This window comes from Oncorhynchus mykiss, chromosome 8 (assembly GCF_057628025.1).
Source record: "Oncorhynchus mykiss isolate SJ-2025 chromosome 8, ASM5762802v1, whole genome shotgun sequence".
In the NCBI taxonomy this organism is placed as follows: domain Eukaryota; kingdom Metazoa; phylum Chordata; class Actinopteri; order Salmoniformes; family Salmonidae; genus Oncorhynchus; species Oncorhynchus mykiss.
The window spans coordinates 25,034,145-25,051,321 of NC_143029.1; the positions used below are offsets into that span (position 1 = coordinate 25,034,145).

General features: G+C 41.6%; 1 protein-coding gene across 5 annotated transcripts in view; it reads left to right on the forward strand.

The window, feature by feature from the left end:
* The window catches only part of slc5a6a (solute carrier family 5 member 6a), a 32,677-nt gene that overhangs the window by 4,479 nt on the left and 11,021 nt on the right, over nucleotides 1-17,177 (forward strand). For 3 of the 5 annotated variants that reach the window (XM_036985101.2, XM_036985102.2, XM_036985104.2), the window contains exons 2-6: nucleotides 14,902-15,027; nucleotides 15,769-16,238; nucleotides 16,632-16,697; nucleotides 16,832-16,883; nucleotides 17,068-17,135. In XM_036985101.2, the coding sequence (XP_036840996.1) occupies nucleotides 15,891-16,238; nucleotides 16,632-16,697; nucleotides 16,832-16,883; nucleotides 17,068-17,135 (534 nt within the window). In that variant the 5' untranslated portion in view covers nucleotides 14,902-15,027; nucleotides 15,769-15,890. Of the gene's footprint in view, nucleotides 1-14,901; nucleotides 15,028-15,126; nucleotides 15,306-15,768; nucleotides 16,239-16,631; nucleotides 16,698-16,831; nucleotides 16,884-17,067; nucleotides 17,136-17,177 lie in introns of all 5 variants that reach the window. The other 2 variants (XM_036985105.2, XM_090243007.1) reach the window with 1 other exon arrangement.

Consider the following 17,177-nt stretch of genomic DNA (forward strand, 5'->3'; position numbering starts at 1 on the left):
CGTCACACCCTACTGGTGCAGAAAAAGGTTGCTGCGTTAGGACACATTTTTGTTGTTGTAACGGGCAGGCTAATTAAGATAGGAATATCTCCTCCAGGGCTTCCCCCCGCTAGTGAATTAATAGTTCCCTCCTCCGTGGCGTGTCTACACTGCATGGCTGGTGTCAAGTTTCCATCCATGAAATTTGATTTCAGTGATCCCAAAGGGTTGTAGCAGAGGGAGCCTAGCAAAGAGCCAGAGGACCCTGTAACTGACCGTTGACCTTTGGGTATGATCTTATTTACCACGTGTATTAAGTTCATGCTCCCCCACCTCAGTCACGGGAGGGTAGTTGACAGACAGCTTATGGGAGTTCCTCGTAGGAAAGACTATAGTATATTTATACTATATATTATTTATCATATTACCATCATGTTGTCATCATATTACCACAAGACTATCCCTGAAAGATCACTTAGATTTCTGCTCTATATGGTCTGAACACTCCATAAATGACCCATGTAGTCAAATCAAATTTTATTGGTCACATACACATGGTTAGCAGATGTTAATGCGAGTGTACCGAAATGCAAAAGTAATCTAACAATTTCACAACTACCTTATACACATAAGTGTAAAGGAATGAATGAGAATATGTACATAGAAATATATGGATGGTCGGCATAGGCATAGGCAATAGGCATAGGCATAGGCAAGATGCAGTAGATGGTATAGAGTACAGTATATACACTGCTCAAAAAAATAAAGGGAACACTAAAATAACACATCCTAGATCTGAATGAAATATTCTTATTAAATACTTTTTTCTTTACATAGTTGAATGTGCTGACAACAAAATCCCACAAATGATCAATGGAAATCAAATGTATCAACCCATGGAGGTCTGGATTTGGAGTCACACTCAAAATTAAAGTGGAAAACCACACTACTGGCTGATCCAACTTTGATGTAATGTCCTTAAAACAAGTCAAAATGAGGCTCAGTAGTGTGTGTGGCCTGATTTTTTTATTTTTTATTTTTTATACCCAAAATATCTGTTTGTTCGTCACGTTGTGTTGAGAAATCCACCGGAAATAGTGGTCACGACAACGCCAAATAAAATTCCAAAGTATATCCATAATATCAACAGAAACATGGCAAATGCTTTTTTTAATCAATCCTCAATGTGTTTTTCAAATATCTATTCGATAATATATCAACTGGGACAATTGGCTTTTCAGTAGGACCGAGAGGAAAAATGGCTACCTCTGTCTTTTGTGCAAGAATCACTCAGAGCCCTCAGCTGGCCACTTATGCAATGTGGTCCTTTACGCTCACTCTTCAACATAAAGGCGTGAAACTTCGTCTAAAGGCTGTAGACACCTTAGGGAATACAGTGGGGCAAAAAATTATTTAGTCAGCCACCAATTGTGCAAGTTCTCCCCCTTAAAAAGATGAGAGGCCTGTAATTTTCATCATAGGTACACTTCAACTATAACAGACAAAATGAGAAAAAAAATCCAGAAAATCACATTGTAAGATTTTTAATGAATTTATTTGCAAATTATGGTGGAAAATAAGTATTTGGTCAATAACAAAAGTTTATCTCAATACTTTGTTATATACCCTTTGTTGGCAATGACAGAGGTGAAGACTTACAGAAAACATTTGACAAGGTTTTCACACAATGTTGCTGGTATTTTGGCCCATTCCTCCATGCAGATCTCCTCTAGAGCAGTGGTGATGTTTTGATGTTTTGGGGCTTTTGCTGGGCAACATGGACTTAAAACTCCCTCCAAAGATTTTTCTATGGGGTTGAGATCTGGAGACTGGCTAGGCCACTCCAAGACCTTGAAATGCTTCTTACGAAGCCACTCCTTCGTTGCCCGGGCGGTGTGTTTGGGATCATTGTCATGCTGAAAGACCCAGCCACGTTTCATCTTCAATGCCCTTGCTGATGGAAGGAGGTCTTCACTCAAAATCTCACGATACATGGCCCCATTCATTCTTTCCTTTACACGGATCAGTCGTCCTGGTCCCTTTGCAGAAAAACAGCCCCAAAGCATGATGTTTCCACCCCCATGCTTCACAGTAGGCATGGTGTTCTTTGGATGCAACTCAGCATTCTTTGTCCTCCAAACACGACGAGTTGAGTTTTTACCAAAAAGTTCTATGTTCTCATGTTCTGAGCAAGGAACTGAAACATAACCTTTCTTACATAGCACATATTGCACTTTTACTTCTCCAACACTTTTTTTGCATTATTTAAACCAAATTGAACATGTTTCATTATTTACTTGAGGCTAAATTTATTTTCTTTGTATTATATTAAGTTCAAATAAGTGTTCATTCAGTATTGTTGTAATTGTCATTATTACAAATATATATATTTTTTTAAATCGGCCGATTTTAATCGGCATCGGCTTTCTTGGCCCTCCAATAATCGGTATCGGCGTTGAAAAATCATAATCGGTCGACCTCTAGTATAGATTTGGATTACTCTTTGTGCTATTTGTGTTGTTAATTGGATTCATTCCGCCATTTTATTTATTTCTCTTTACTTTGTATTGCTAGGTATTAGTGCTGCACTGTTGGAGCTAGAAACGCAAGCATTTCGCTGCACTTGCGATAACATCTGCAACTCTGTGTACGCGACTGTTGTGCTAAATGATTGTTTTTGATTTAGAGGTTGGTTATGTTTGGGTGTGGCTTGCCATGATTGGAATCATCCTCGTTGGTCAGGATGTTGCACCTGTCACCTTGTTAGTTAGTCAGTCAGTCGTTAGTGTTACGGTTTTCTTCTATCGAAAGAGAGGCGGACCAAAATGCAGCGTGGTTATTTTGATTCATGGTTCTTTAATAAAGAAACTACACATGAACAAACTAACAAAACAAGAAACGTGACGTGAAAACCTAAACAGCCTTATCTGGTGCAAACAGAGACAGGAACAATCACCCACAAAACACTCAAAGAATATGGCTGGCTAAATATGGTTCCCGATCAGAGACAACGATAAGCACCTGCCTCTGATTGAGAACCACTTCAGGCAACCATAGACTTTTCTAGATAACCCCACTATACCACAATCCCAATACCTACAATAAAAACCAAGACAAAACACACCACATAATTAACCCATGTCACACCCTGGCCTGACCAGAATAATAAAGAAAACACAAAATACTAAGACCAGGGCATGACAGTTAGTTAGTAGCTTTCTTACATGGCACATATTGCACTTTTACTTTCTTCTCCAACACAATTTTTTGCATTATTTAAACCAAATTGAACATGTTTCATTATTTATTTGAGCTAAATAGATTTATTGATGTATTATATTAAGTGTTAATTCAGCATTTTTGTAATTGTCAATTACAACAATACTGAATGAAAAATCCCCTTTTTAATCGGTATCGGCTTTTTTTTGGTCCTTCAATAATCTGTATTGGTATCGGCGTTGAAAAATCATAATCGGTCGACCTCTAGTGTGGCGCAAGGCCATTTGGGTAAAACCATGGAACAAGAATAAAACGTGCAGCCAGAGAACAAGAAACGGGAGCATGCCATTCGATTAAAAGAGATGGAGATGGAAGGATGCCAAAGAGAGAGTGCCGCAAGCACTTTGAATCAAGTTGGGCCATCCTGCACCCTCAATAGGGTTTGATCTTGGTCGGAACAGCCGTCTTGTACCGCCTTTCAATGAAAAGCAAGTGGACGTATATTTTACTCTGTTTGACCGGATTGCCACATCCTTAAAACGACTGTGATATCTGGTCACTGCTCCTCCAGTGTTCTTGTGGGTAAAGCTCAAAGTGTACACCGCTTTATCTCTTGATCACAGTTCAGATTATGACACTGTTAAAGCTGCTATCCTTTAGGCTTGTGAGTTGGTCCCAGCCAGAGGCAGTGACGATTTTAGCTTGGAAATCTTGGTGGGGCACAAAAAAACTAAAATTGGAGCGATGCATGCCAGCAAAGCCACAACACTAAAAAATACACTGTAACAGTGAAGAAGGGTGCCCACAAACTGTTACGGCCTACATAAAGCTGTCCCAAACTCTTATCAGCAGAGCCTTGTCTGGCTGCAAAACAGTTCATTGAGCCTCATTTACTGCCTTTAAAAAAATACACTTCTGATAAGGCTGACTTGCTTAAACAAATGTGGTTTCTACTGGCAATTAAGATGTACAAACAATGGCATAAGGGGACGACAAGCGGATTAGAGGCAATCCGTAATTTAGATTAAGACCATTAAATAACAAGCTAGAACGGGTGTAGTCAATATAACTATTTGTTTAGCACTTGAAATGTACAGCGACGGAATTCAGAACATGGGCCGTTCTTAGTGTTCTCCCTGTACACCAAGTCAGAACTGTAGGACAAATAAAGGGGGCATATAAGCAGACAATGAAAGCTCTTACAGTATTCAATGATTACATTTCTCTAAAACAGGTTATAGGCTACATGTGCATGACCAAGTCAGAACCGTAGGCGAAGTTAAGAGGGGAAACTAGACCAAATTATTAGGGTGAGGCACATTGGCTACTAACAGCTTACTACACAACATACACTTAGTGTTACTCTTAGCTACAAATATACATATCTCCCTCGCATATTACATAATTAATGCAGCAGCATACAATACATTTTTGGACTCACCTTGTGCTTTGCTCACTTGAACAGGAAGGAGGTGCGGCGGTCCTTTTGTGGGCAAACTTACTCATCCAAGTCTGACATTCTCTGGATTGATGGTGCTGGGACAACTGGGAACTATGGCGAGGCGAGGACAAAGTTGAATCATGATGACGTCAGTGATTTTCAGGTCGTAGCTCTAGAAAGAGGCCCAAGTTCCCGATTTACACTTCCGAGTTGGGATGACCGTTCAAAATGTATTTTCACAGTCGGAGCAATTTTTTTTTTCCTGAGTTACCAGTTTTCTTGAATTCACTGTCAGATTTCTCTCTTCTGAGTTGTTTTAAGCGCAGCAGAAATCATTCTGGATTGACAGCATGGCCAATGTCTAATGTTTATCATTTTAAGATTGGAAAAGAGACCCGTAGACCAATAATTTGGACCACACACCAACTCCACTTAATAGCAGGCTAGTGATTGCTTTGCACTGCTTGCAGATTGTCACTGATTCCTTCCAAACCAGTTATTGTTGAAGTTGCGATTTCCAACTTGTGTAATGTTGATTTCCATCTTGTGTAATGTTTATGTCCAATGGCCGATGAGCACCTATACGCTTTATCTATAATTTCTCTTAATTATTTATCTTCATATGACAAGGATTAAAAAGTATTTGCCAGTAGATTTTCGACTTCATTCATGACTGCTAGCTAAGATTTTGGAAGTATGATGTTGACACGATCAGTCCAATCAAAGCTACTGTAGATATAACGTGAATTGACATAATTTTACCTGTGGCCAATTACCTTGGGCCTTCTTGGATGGGCACTTTTAATCTAACTCTATGGCAGCACCTAAGGGGCTTGCATTTTCAAGCTCTACCCCCCAAAACACCAGTCTCAAAGTCAACAGTGAAGAGGTCACTCCGGGATGCTGGCCTTCTAGGCAGAGTTGCAAAGACTGAGACTCAGACTGGCCAATAAAAAGAAAAGGGGGGGGGGGGGGAACACAGACACTGGACAGAGGAACTCTGCCTAGAAGGACAGCATCCCAGAGTTGCCTCTTCACTGTTGACGTTGAGACTGGTGTTTTGTGTGTACTATTTTATGAAGCTGCCAGTTGAGGACTTGTGAGGCTTATGTTTCTCAAACTAGACACTAATGTACTTGTCCTCTTGCTCAGTTGTGCACCGGGGTATCCTACTCTTTCTATTCTGGTTAGAGCCAGTTTGCCCTGTTTTGTGAAGGAAGTAGTACATAGCGTTGCACAAGATCTTCAGTTTCTTGGCAATTTCTCGCATGGAATAGCCATCATTTCTCAGAACAATAATAGACTGACAAGTTTCAGAAGGAAGGAATTTGTTTCTGGCCATTTTGAGCCTGTAATCGAACCCACAAATGCTGATGCTCCAGATACTGAACTATTCTAAAGAATTGTATTGCTTTAATTAGTACAATAGTTTTCAGCTGTGCTAACATAATTGCAAAAGAGTTTTCTAATGATCAATTAGCCTTTTAAAATGATAAACTTGGATTAGCTAACACAACGTGTCATTGGAACACAGGAGTGATGGTTGCTGATAATGGGCCTCTGTACGCCAATGCAGAAATTCCATGAATCAGCCGTTTACAGCTACAATAGTCATTTACAACATTAACAATGTCTACAATTTGTTATTTTAATGGACAAAAAATGTGCTTTAATTTAAAAAACAAGGACATTTGTAATTGACACAACTTTTGAACGGTAGTGTGTCTGTGTATATGTATATTAGTACAAGTGAAGTTTGGACAACTATTCATTCAAGATTTTTTTCCTACATTGTACAATAATAGTGAAGACATCAAAACTATGAAATAACACATGGAGTCATGTAGTAACCATAAAGTGTTACACATCAACATATATTTTAGATTCTTCAAAGTAGCCACTCTTTGCCTTGCCGACAGCGTTGCACACTCTTGGCATTCTCTCAACCAGCTTCACCTAGAATGCTTTTCCAACAGTCTTGAAGGAGTTCCCACACATGCTGAGCACTTGTCTGCTTTTCTTTCACTCTGCGGTCCAACTCATCCCAAACCATCTCAATTGGGTTAAGGTTGGAACCAAAAATCTCACATTTGGAGTCATCAGACCAAAGGACAGATTACCTCCGGTCTAATGCCCATTGCTCATTTTTCTTGGCCCAAGCAAGTCTCTTCTTCTAATTGGTATCCTTTAGTAGTGGTTTCTTTGCGGCAATTCGACCATGAAGGCCTGATTTCATGAAGTCTCCTGTGAACAGTTGATGATTAGATGTCTGTTACTTGAACTCTGTGAAGCATTTATTTGGGCTGCAATTTCAGAGACTGGTAACTCTAATGAATTTATCCTCTGCAGCAGAGGTAACTCTGGATCTTCCTTTCTTGTGGCGATCATCACGAGAGCCAGTTTCATCATAGTTCTTGATGGTTTTTGCGACTGCACTTGAAGAAAATTTCAAAATTCTTGAAATTGGCCGTATTGACTGACTTTCATGTCTTACAATAATGATGGACTGTCGTTTCTTTGCTTATTTTAGCTGTTCTTAATATACTATGGACTTGTTTTTTTTTTACCAAATAGGGCTATCTTCTGTATACCATCCCTACCTTGTCACAACACAACTGATTGGCTCAAACGCATTAAGAAGGAAGGAAATTCCACAAATTAACTTCTAACAAGGGACACCTGTTCATTTTAAATGCATTCTAGGTGATTACCTCATGAAGCAGTTTGAGAAAATGCCTAGGGTGTTTAAAGTTGTCATCGAGGCAAAGGGTGGCTACTTTGACAAATCTCAAATATAAAATGTATTTTGATTGGTTAAACACTTTTTTTCTTTCTGGTTACTACATGAGTTATGTGAGATATGTGTTATTTCATAGTTTTGATGTCTTCACTATTGTTCTACAATGTAGATAATAGTAAAAAACCCTGGAATGAGTAGGTGTGTGAAAAAATAAACTCGGCAAAGAAGAAACGTCCCTTTTTCAGGACTCAGGACTCTGTCTTTTTAAAAGATCATTTGTAAAAATCCAAATGACTTCACAGATCTTCATTGTAAAGGGTTTAAACAATGAACCATAAACAATTAATTAACATGCACCTGTGGAACGGTCGTTAAGACACTAACAGCTTACAGACGGTAGGCGATTAATGTCACAGTTATTACAATTTAGGGCACTTTCTACTGACTCTGAAAAACACCAATAGAAAGATGCCCAGGGTCCCTGCTCATCTGCGTGAACGTGCCTTAGGCATGCTGCAAGGAGTCATGAGGACTGCAGATGTGGCCAGGTCAATAAATTGCAATGTCCGTACTGTGAGACGCCTAAGACAGGGAGACAGAACGGACAGCTGATAGTCCTCGCAGTGGCAGACCACATGTAACAACACCTGCACAGGATCGGTACATCCGAACATCACACCTGCAGGACAGGTACATGATGGTAACAACAACTGCCCGAGTTACACCAGGAATGCACAAAGTGCTCTTCACTGATGAGTCGTGGTTTTGTCTCACCGGGGTGATGGTTGGATTCGCGTTTATCGTTGGAGGAATGAGCATTACACCGAGGCCTGTACTCTGGAGCGGGATCGATTTTTGAAGGTGGAGGGTCTGTCATGGCCTGGGGCGGTGTGTCACAGCATCATCGGGCTGCGCTTGTCATTGCTTGCAGTCTCAACACTTTTCATTACAGGGAAGTCATCATCCTCCCTCATGTGATACCCTTCCTGCAGGCTCATCCTGACATGACCCTCCAGCATTACAATGCCACCAGGCATCCTGCTCATTCTGTGCTTGTCAGTGTTCTGCCATGGCCAGCGAAGATCCCAGATCTCAACACGTCCCATTGAGCACGTCTGGGACCTGTTGGATCAGAGGGTGAGGCCTAGGACCATTCCCCCCCCCCCCCCCCCTCCCCGAATTGACTGGGATCTTGCAGGTGCCTTGGTGTGAGAGTGGGGTAACATCTCACAGCAAGAACTGGCAAATCTCGTGCAGTCCATAAGGAGGAGATGCACTGCAGTATTTAATGCAGCTGGTGGCCACACCAGATATTGACTGTTACTTTTGATTTTGACCCCCCCCCCCCCCCCCCCGTTCAGTGAGACATTATTCCATTTCTGTTAGTCACATGTCTGTGGAACTTGTTCAGTTTGTCTCAGTTGTTGAATCTTATGTTCATACAAGTCTTTACACATGTTAAGTTTGCTGAAAATAAACGCAGTTGACAGTGAGAGGACGTTTCTTTTTTTTTATGGGTTTATATATATATATACACACACACGCGCAGAGTGTCTGTCTTGTATGCGAGACTGACAGTTAACACCATGTTTATATTGGAGAAGGCGACGCATTTAAGTTGATCATGATGTGAAATGGGTGTTGTTGGTTGTGAGCAAACTTGTCCAACAAAAATATGGGCTATATTGTTGTCTTGGCTTGCCCTGGAATCATCCTCGTTGGTCAGGATGTGTTGCACCTGTCACCTCGTTAGTTTCACCTGTGTTGGCATGAGATGTTGAATGTGCTTGACTGCAATTTAGCTCTTTCTCTTCGTTTGATTTAAAAACAAGCCTTCTATTTTGTGTTCCCCACTCTTTTGGGTTTGTTCCACATAAGTTGGTGTGTTTTTTTTTAGTTTGGTTTTCCTTTTATGAGGCAAATTTAGTGGGAATTTATAGTGGATGTCTTTTAGGACCCAGATTGTTATTGTTTGTCAACTTTCAGTGGACACCGCCTGTTGAGCGAAAATATTTTCTTATTGGCGAATGTAACAGTGACCAATAAAGGTTGATTTGATTTGTCACAGGGCCAGTGAAGCCCCATTTAAGACCCCACTGTTGTTTCAGCAGCTGTACGTACAACCTCTAATAATATCAAGCATGACTGCAAGTGAGTAGGTTGATTTCAATAGGCCCTAGAACTGTTTACCAATTACTGTACCTAGCCTTTTTGTTGATTCTGGACTCGTCTCAGATGACCTTATTTTCCTAACTGCTGGTGCTCAATGCGTGTGTTTTTGATTTTACTGTAGAGGTGATGTTGTGGCATAGGCTGCTCTCGCTAGTAGTCTGTACCTCAGGTGATGACTTGTAAGATGTGATAATGGGTCAGACACACTTGGGTTTGATCACACAGGCTCAGGAGAATCAGACAGTCATGGCAGGCTTCCACCGTTTTGATCAGCACAGGCCCTATAACTGGCAGAGGTAATTCATTCAATAAACCATTGTTTTGAGAGATTACAGTCCTGGTAAACCTGACTTCTCACTCAAATATTTCTCTCCTTTATAGACTCTGACTCAGCTTTTTCCCCTGTTGTAGCCTACTTGTTGAAATGGACAGGTATGGTATATGTTCGCAAGTTAACTATTTTACCGCAGTGCAGTGGGCTCTAAGCATTTAGCTTGTCAGAAATTGTCAAGCTATGGTAGACATTTTTGTACTCTTTAACCTTACAGGAAGGGGAAATGCTAATGTTTAAGTGCAGACTTTAAAGACTCTCAGGAAGAAACGCAAGGCTGTTTTAAATTGGCTTTAGACACTGTAAAGACAACATTCACAACCTTGTTTATCCTTTAGCAGATAAGAAAACGTCCCCACAACTCTTGTGGAAATGCTAATGACCTTTCCTGTTCAGTAGGATACAGTATCTCTGTATTGCAAATCTGTTTTTTTCTTGACGTTCCTGTCCCTTTCACAATAATACAGTATCTCTCTCTTTCGCCAGCCTGGGTTTTTCACAGGAACAGAACATATCTGAACCTCTTGATCCACGATCTTTACACTGATCATCCCCTGAGAGGGTACTTATTTTCATTACCTATAATTTGAGCCCATCATTAAGAACAACTCAGTATTGTCAGGCATGAGGAAATCAAATTAGCTGCCATAATTATCCATAATTATAATTGGCCTAGCCTAGGCCTATACTTTAAAGCCAGTCACGATGACTGCTATGAAATGAAGTCACATGGTTTAAGTATCACTGCAAAAAATGTAACAGACTTGGGTTGTGACTCAGTGCCTGTAAAGGACAATGCTGTGTTTTATAATGCTCTGGAGATGAGCCAGTTAGAGCCCCTCCCCCCAGTCTATCTGTCGCTCCACATCTATCAGAGGAATGGATGCCCTCAGAGCCGGTCACAGCTATTGTTCTCCAGCTGGTAGCCTTTGGGCATTTCCATGTAAAAGGACCAACATGTGAAGTTCATACCTTTTCATTTGACATGCTCCTAAGAGTCTATATTTTTAAGAAATTATGTACAGGTTTTCAACCATTTTCCATCCTACAAATGAGGTAAGGTGTCTTAGAAAACATCTACCAGAAAGTCTTGCGGTATTAGAAATGCATCAAAACACAGTGTTTGTCCCATTGTATGTTTGTTTTTACATCCCTGTTAGGGAGCATTTTTCCAAAGTAAATATCCACCTGACAGGTGTGGCATATCATGAAGCTGCTTAAACAGCATGATCATTACACAGGTGCAGCTTGTGCTGGGGACAATAGAAGGCCATACTGAAATGTGCAGTTTTGTCACACAATGCCACTGATATCTCATGTTTTGAGAGAGCATGCAATTGGCATGCTGACTGCAGGAATGTACACTGGAGCAGTTGCCAGAGAATGTAATGTTAATTTCTCTACCATAAGCCGCCTCCAGTATTGTTTTAGAGAATTTGGCAGTATGTCTAACCGGCCTCACAACCGCAGACCACGTGTATTGCATCGTGTGGGCGAAGGGTTTGCTAACATCACTTTGCGACGAGCGTGCCCCATGGTGGCGGTGGGGTTATGGTATGGGCAGGCATAAGCTGTGGACAACGAACATAATTGCATTTTATCGATAGCAATTTGAATGCACGGAGATCCTGAGGCCCATTGTCGTGCCGTTCATCCGCCGCCATCAACTCATGTTTCAGCAAGGTTCTGTACACAATTCCTGGAAGCTGAAAATGTCCCAGTTAGTCCTTGGTCTGCATAATCAGACATGTCACCCATTTGAGCATTTTTGGGATGCTCTGGATCGACGTGTACGACAGTGTGTTCCAGTTCCCGCCAATATATCCTGGAACTTTATACAGCCATTGAAGAGGAGTGGGACACGATTCCACAGGCCACAATCAACAGCCTGATCAACTCTATGTGAAGGAGATGTCGCGCTGCATGAGGCAAATGGTTTTCTGATCCATCCATTTCATTACCAAAACCCCACAAGATAATTTCACATTTCTCTTCCTCATGAGGAAGGAGGATAATGAAAGTTTACAGAAGTAACAACTGAAGGTAGACCTACCAATTAGTTATTTTTTTACTGATATCTATTTGGTTTCTGAATTACTAAGTGATTAACTCCAAATTACTGAAATTTAATTGGCAATGGGAATTCAATAGTAGTCACAAACCACAGTTGGGTCACGCTACAGTTCTCCCACTGGTATGCTGCATAATGTTCATCTCAACTGTTTTCTTTCTCATTCTGTCGTCTGGTGGTCAAAGCAAGTGCGAAAACAGCCTGGACAACCTCTCGCTCTTTGCCGCCTCTCTTTCACTCCAGTTGTCACCTCTCTCGGCTCTCGCTGACACCTACCCATAAGTCCCCTCTTTCCATTTACTGTGACCATAGAGATCGCAACGTTGTATCTGTCCCATTATGGTGTCTGTAAGTGCACAGGCGAGGCCGTCTCCATTTTGAAGTAGTCAATTTTTTTTCCGCTACATCTATCAGTTGGTACACAAACTGAAAGGGTGTTTACTGCCACCTGGAGTGTTTGAACAGGTATTATTAAGCCAAGATTGTCTATTTCCTGCCTGCCCCACCTACAGTTATGGAATCGCTGATCTCTCCTGATGACCTGGATGGAATTATGTAACCCGTCCTTAACCCATAAGAAGTCTCATCCAGTTGACTACTTCAAAATGGTGAAAGACCTCAATGGCGCTGCCCATGCTAAAACAGGCTTTTGGGCTAAAACAGGTTTTTGGGCACAAAAGGCCTCTAAACATCTCTGACTATGACCAGCATCCTTAACCACTGAGCACGAACCGACACACACCAGACGTCCATGGACGTTGAAATTTGGTCGGTCTGCCCTTGCTGTGAGATTTCAACATCCACAGATGTTGTTTTTTGGTATGGTCCAGACTTGTTTTAATTTCAGCTTTCACAGACAGATTTTTGGTCCTGTCCTGACCGGCTTTGATTTGGTCCAGTAGAGTACAGTAAAATAACAGTTCAGTAAAGTCCTGTGCTGTACTGTAAAATAGTGTAGGAGAGTTTAGTACGGTAGAGCACACTAGAGTGGAGTACAGTATAATGTGCTATACTGAGCTCTACTGTACTTTGATGTCCAAACTCGCAAAACAGATTTTGTCTGTTATTGTTTCAGATTTGGCCCCAACCAACCAAACATGGTCTTGTTTGGGGGCGGAGCTTATTAAAATAATAGCCAGTGTAAATAATTCGCAAATGTGACCAAATATTCTGTTCGGTTCAAATTCTCAAGAGTAAAAAACTCAACCAAGTTTATTCTTCTGAGAGGATCAATGCAGCTGCATTAGACAAACATTTTCACACAATTACTGATATTTAACCCTTCCTCCTAGGCTGAGTCTCCTCCTACACATCTGTACAAACATTGTCTTTACTCCTAGGCAGGACACTAAGTGATACCAACCATAAACGTTTATTTCTCCCTTAACGTGACCTGATCTCTGTCCCCCTTCCCCATCACTAATCAATGGCTCTCTCCCCTTATCAATGCCTGACATGTGATCTCTTCCCTGCACTAAATATTTCAATAGGATGCCTGATATAATGTAAACGTTATACATTACCCTCTCTCCCTCAGCGACATAAGTATATTTCATATTCTCAGAACCCAACAATGCAAAGGAGGATATTGCATAATTGTACCTTTTTTGTGTACCTATTCAGGCTCTAACGCTATGAAGAGAATGATATTCATATCCAGAATGATTCATTTCTGTATAGTACAGATCCGGGACCCATGATGTAATCCCTTGTCACCAGGTCTAAATCCACTTCATTTACTGTAGTTCAATAACCAACAGATTTTTTCAATGTGAAGGTGTCATGTCATTGCTGACACCCCATTCTTTCATCTTTGAATTTGGAGTAGATATTTGGAAAACGTGAAAAAACAGGGAGATTTTACCGAAATTCTGTTACCAAACTTTGCATCTACACAGTTTTTCCACTAAATGTGTTTTTATAAAATGTTCAGTGTAAATTGTTAAAAGTAGTCTTTGTGTGTAGTTGTATGGTTTAAATTGAATTGTGTAATCTATTGTATGGTCATATAGAATAACTTTGGTATGTTTTGTTAGATTTTTATATTGATCATAGCTGAAACCAAAGCTGAAGAATGCAGCAGCAAATGGCCATTATTTTTGGATACAGGTTACAGTTTACTCCTCACCTGTCACCTTGTCACCTTGTATTGTATCATTGACAGTGAAGTTGTTGCAAGACACTTGGCTACTCATACACGTGTCAAATAACCCATAAATATGCAGTAGGCCTGTGTGTATCTAACCCTGAAACCTTGGAACGGCATGCACTGATCGTCGTGTTGGAAACGTGAGAGGATTTATTTGTCAGTCATACTGTATCGTCCTACTTTGAAGTGTAACCTGGAGTGAATGAGTTGAAGTCGGGTAGTTCATTGCTAGCACACAGCTAGAGCTTTTAACCTCTGCACCCCTGGAATGAAGGTATTTGTTTATATAATTGCACAATGTAAGGTCTAAAGTTTGCATGCCATGGCACCTCCATGACCTCTCACGTGCACTAGCTCACGCTCTGACACTCACACATTCGCGTGAACACATGACCGCTTGCTTTGAGGACTAATCGAAATGGAGAGCTGCGTCTCACAAAGCTGCTCTGCAGGAAGCTGCCAGTTACCAAGGCATGACAGTTCAGATCAGCTGGAGTTGGTGTGTTGTCAAAACAAAAGAGAGATGGATAGTATTACATGTTTTAAATGGGAGAGGAGTGAAAGTGATGAGTGCAGTGGGGAGTCCAGATGTGTTTTGACACTTGATAGTACAAATATTGCCAGTAATTGGAGACTGTAAATTATAGTTTGCTTAGTTGCCGTACAAATGATGAAGTGTAGGATGATGTTTGTTTTTATGATGTGCACTTATACTTTTAAAACAAGAACCTAGTTGTATTAGATTTTAAAGTATTTATTTGGTAAGTTTTATTAAAAATGTTTTGTATTATTTTTGCAGGTCTTCCCTTTGCCTTCCACGGTGGTTTAAGATGGGTGCCTATGAGGAAGACACTCCCACTGCTTGACTATTTAAGTCCTAGGTTCCCCAGACCACCATTCACCAGCCAGCCCAACCACTGGCACGGTAAGACCACTTATTGATTCTCTCTCTGTCTTTCTGTCTCTCTCTCCCTCATTCTCTCTTCAAGGCCTCTTACTTCTTTTGCAATCATTGTTCCCCCAGCCCTGCTGATTTCAAGGGTCCCCGATGTCACAATAGGACAATGTTTTGCATCAGTGAGGTGACGTAAACTGCATACTGTAGGCGTGCCCCACTTTGTTGACTATTCTCGCTGAGGGTGTGAGACAGGCTGTGAAGACCTCGGACACTCCTGGTAAATTCACTGCCAGCCGTGTTGTGAGGTGAATTTATCGTCATCTGATTAACCACTAACTATTTGGCTGTTGTGATGTTTAGGCGTGAGGTTAGGTCAGTCTGCCCTGGCTCACACTCACTATGGAATGTGTCAATAGACCACCGTCCAGGAGTGTGTGGGAGCCTTGAACTAATGCCAATTTGATTAGCAATATTACCAGGACCGGCAGACATGCCTACTGTGGAGTTATGTTGTGGTTTCAATGTTTAATTAACTAGCATTGTGCTTACTGAGACCTCCTAATGCTCTGAAATGGTAGAATAACCAAATAGAAAATGATTAGGTGTGAATGATATTTTAAGCAATCTAGTGGTGTAAAATGTTTCCATCTAAGCACCTACTGTGTTCATTGCATGTATCTAGCTCCTCATGCTTGAAGAGAAACTAAGAGAGCCAGCGACGAAGATAACTAACTAGTCTCTCCCTCTCCCCTCTTTCTCTCACTATAGCATTTTATTCATCCCCTTCAGTGTCTAATCAGACACCGTCCTGATCCACCCGGGCTGTGCCACCTACAGCTACCGTCCCCCCCAACCCCATCTCCATTCTGAGCCTCTCACCCACTGACATCATGGGGGACGTAGTACAGATGCACTTCACAACGCCGGACTATGTGATCTTCGCCCTGCTGCTGGTGGCGTCCACGTGCATCGGCCTGTTCTACGCCCTGTCCGGCGGGCGCCAGCGCACCACACAGGAGTTCTTATTGGCTGACCGTTCTATGAGCTGCCTGCCCGTGTCGCTGTCACTGCTCGCCACCTTCCAGTCAGCCGTGGCCATCCTGGGAGCGCCCTCGGAGATCTACACCTATGGAACGCAGTACTGGTTCCTGGGAGTCTCCTACTTCCTCGGTCTGCTTATCCCTGCCCACGTCTTCATACCGGTCTTCTACAGGCTCCGCCTCACCAGCGCTTATGAGGTGAGCTCTAAGCCATTACCTTACATAGAGAGAGAACAGTGTCTGTTGATTATGAGGAGGAGTTTGTGCAGCTGAGTATCTCTGTGTGTCTGTCTTGCTAGAACCCTGGTAAGGAAGTCTAGTTGAATGCAACAAAAAAAACAATGTTGTCAGCATGTCTGTTAATTTTGAAACGATAGCTAAGTGTAAACCAGAGTCCGTCTCTCCATTGAGCATCATTGTGCAGCAGGTGAGTGTCGCTAACCACAGGAAAGTGCACCAAGTCTTCACTTGTATTGTCCTCAGAATAGACACATTCACAGATGACTCTTGCTTTATGATCTGTGATGGGCTTTAACATCCCTTTCCTTCCTCTCCTCTCTCTTATCTTTTCTGTCTTTTCTTCCTCTATAGTATTTGGAGCTGCGCTTCAATAAGACGGTGCGCATTATGGGGACCGTGACCTTTATCTTTCAGATGGTGTGTGTGTGTCCTTTACACTGGTGTAGTTATGTCTGTGTATATGCTCGTGTAATGTGTCTGTATTTTAATCAACCCCCTATGTTACCTCTGTTTGCTTCCCTCTGAATGTTGAAAATGTTTTGTCACCTCAGGTGATCTATATGGGGGTGGTCCTCTATGCCCCAGCACTCGCACTCAATGCAGGTAAAGGGATCTGTCACATGGATTTACTACGTCATACTTTATCAAGTGGTAGAATAATAGTTCTACTGATTACATTCAGTGAGTGCTTTAGTACCTTTTCTGGCTTTATAGATGGTCAATGACCGGTGTGCTGTAATTGTGACATCTGTTGGTGATGTGTGCTGTTGATACTGTCCACCTGCAGTGACTGGATTTGACCTCTGGGGGGCAGTGCTGGCCATGGGACTGGTGTGCACCCTGTACACAACATTGGTGAGTTTCTCTTTTCATCAGTGAGTTTTCAATTCAGTCATC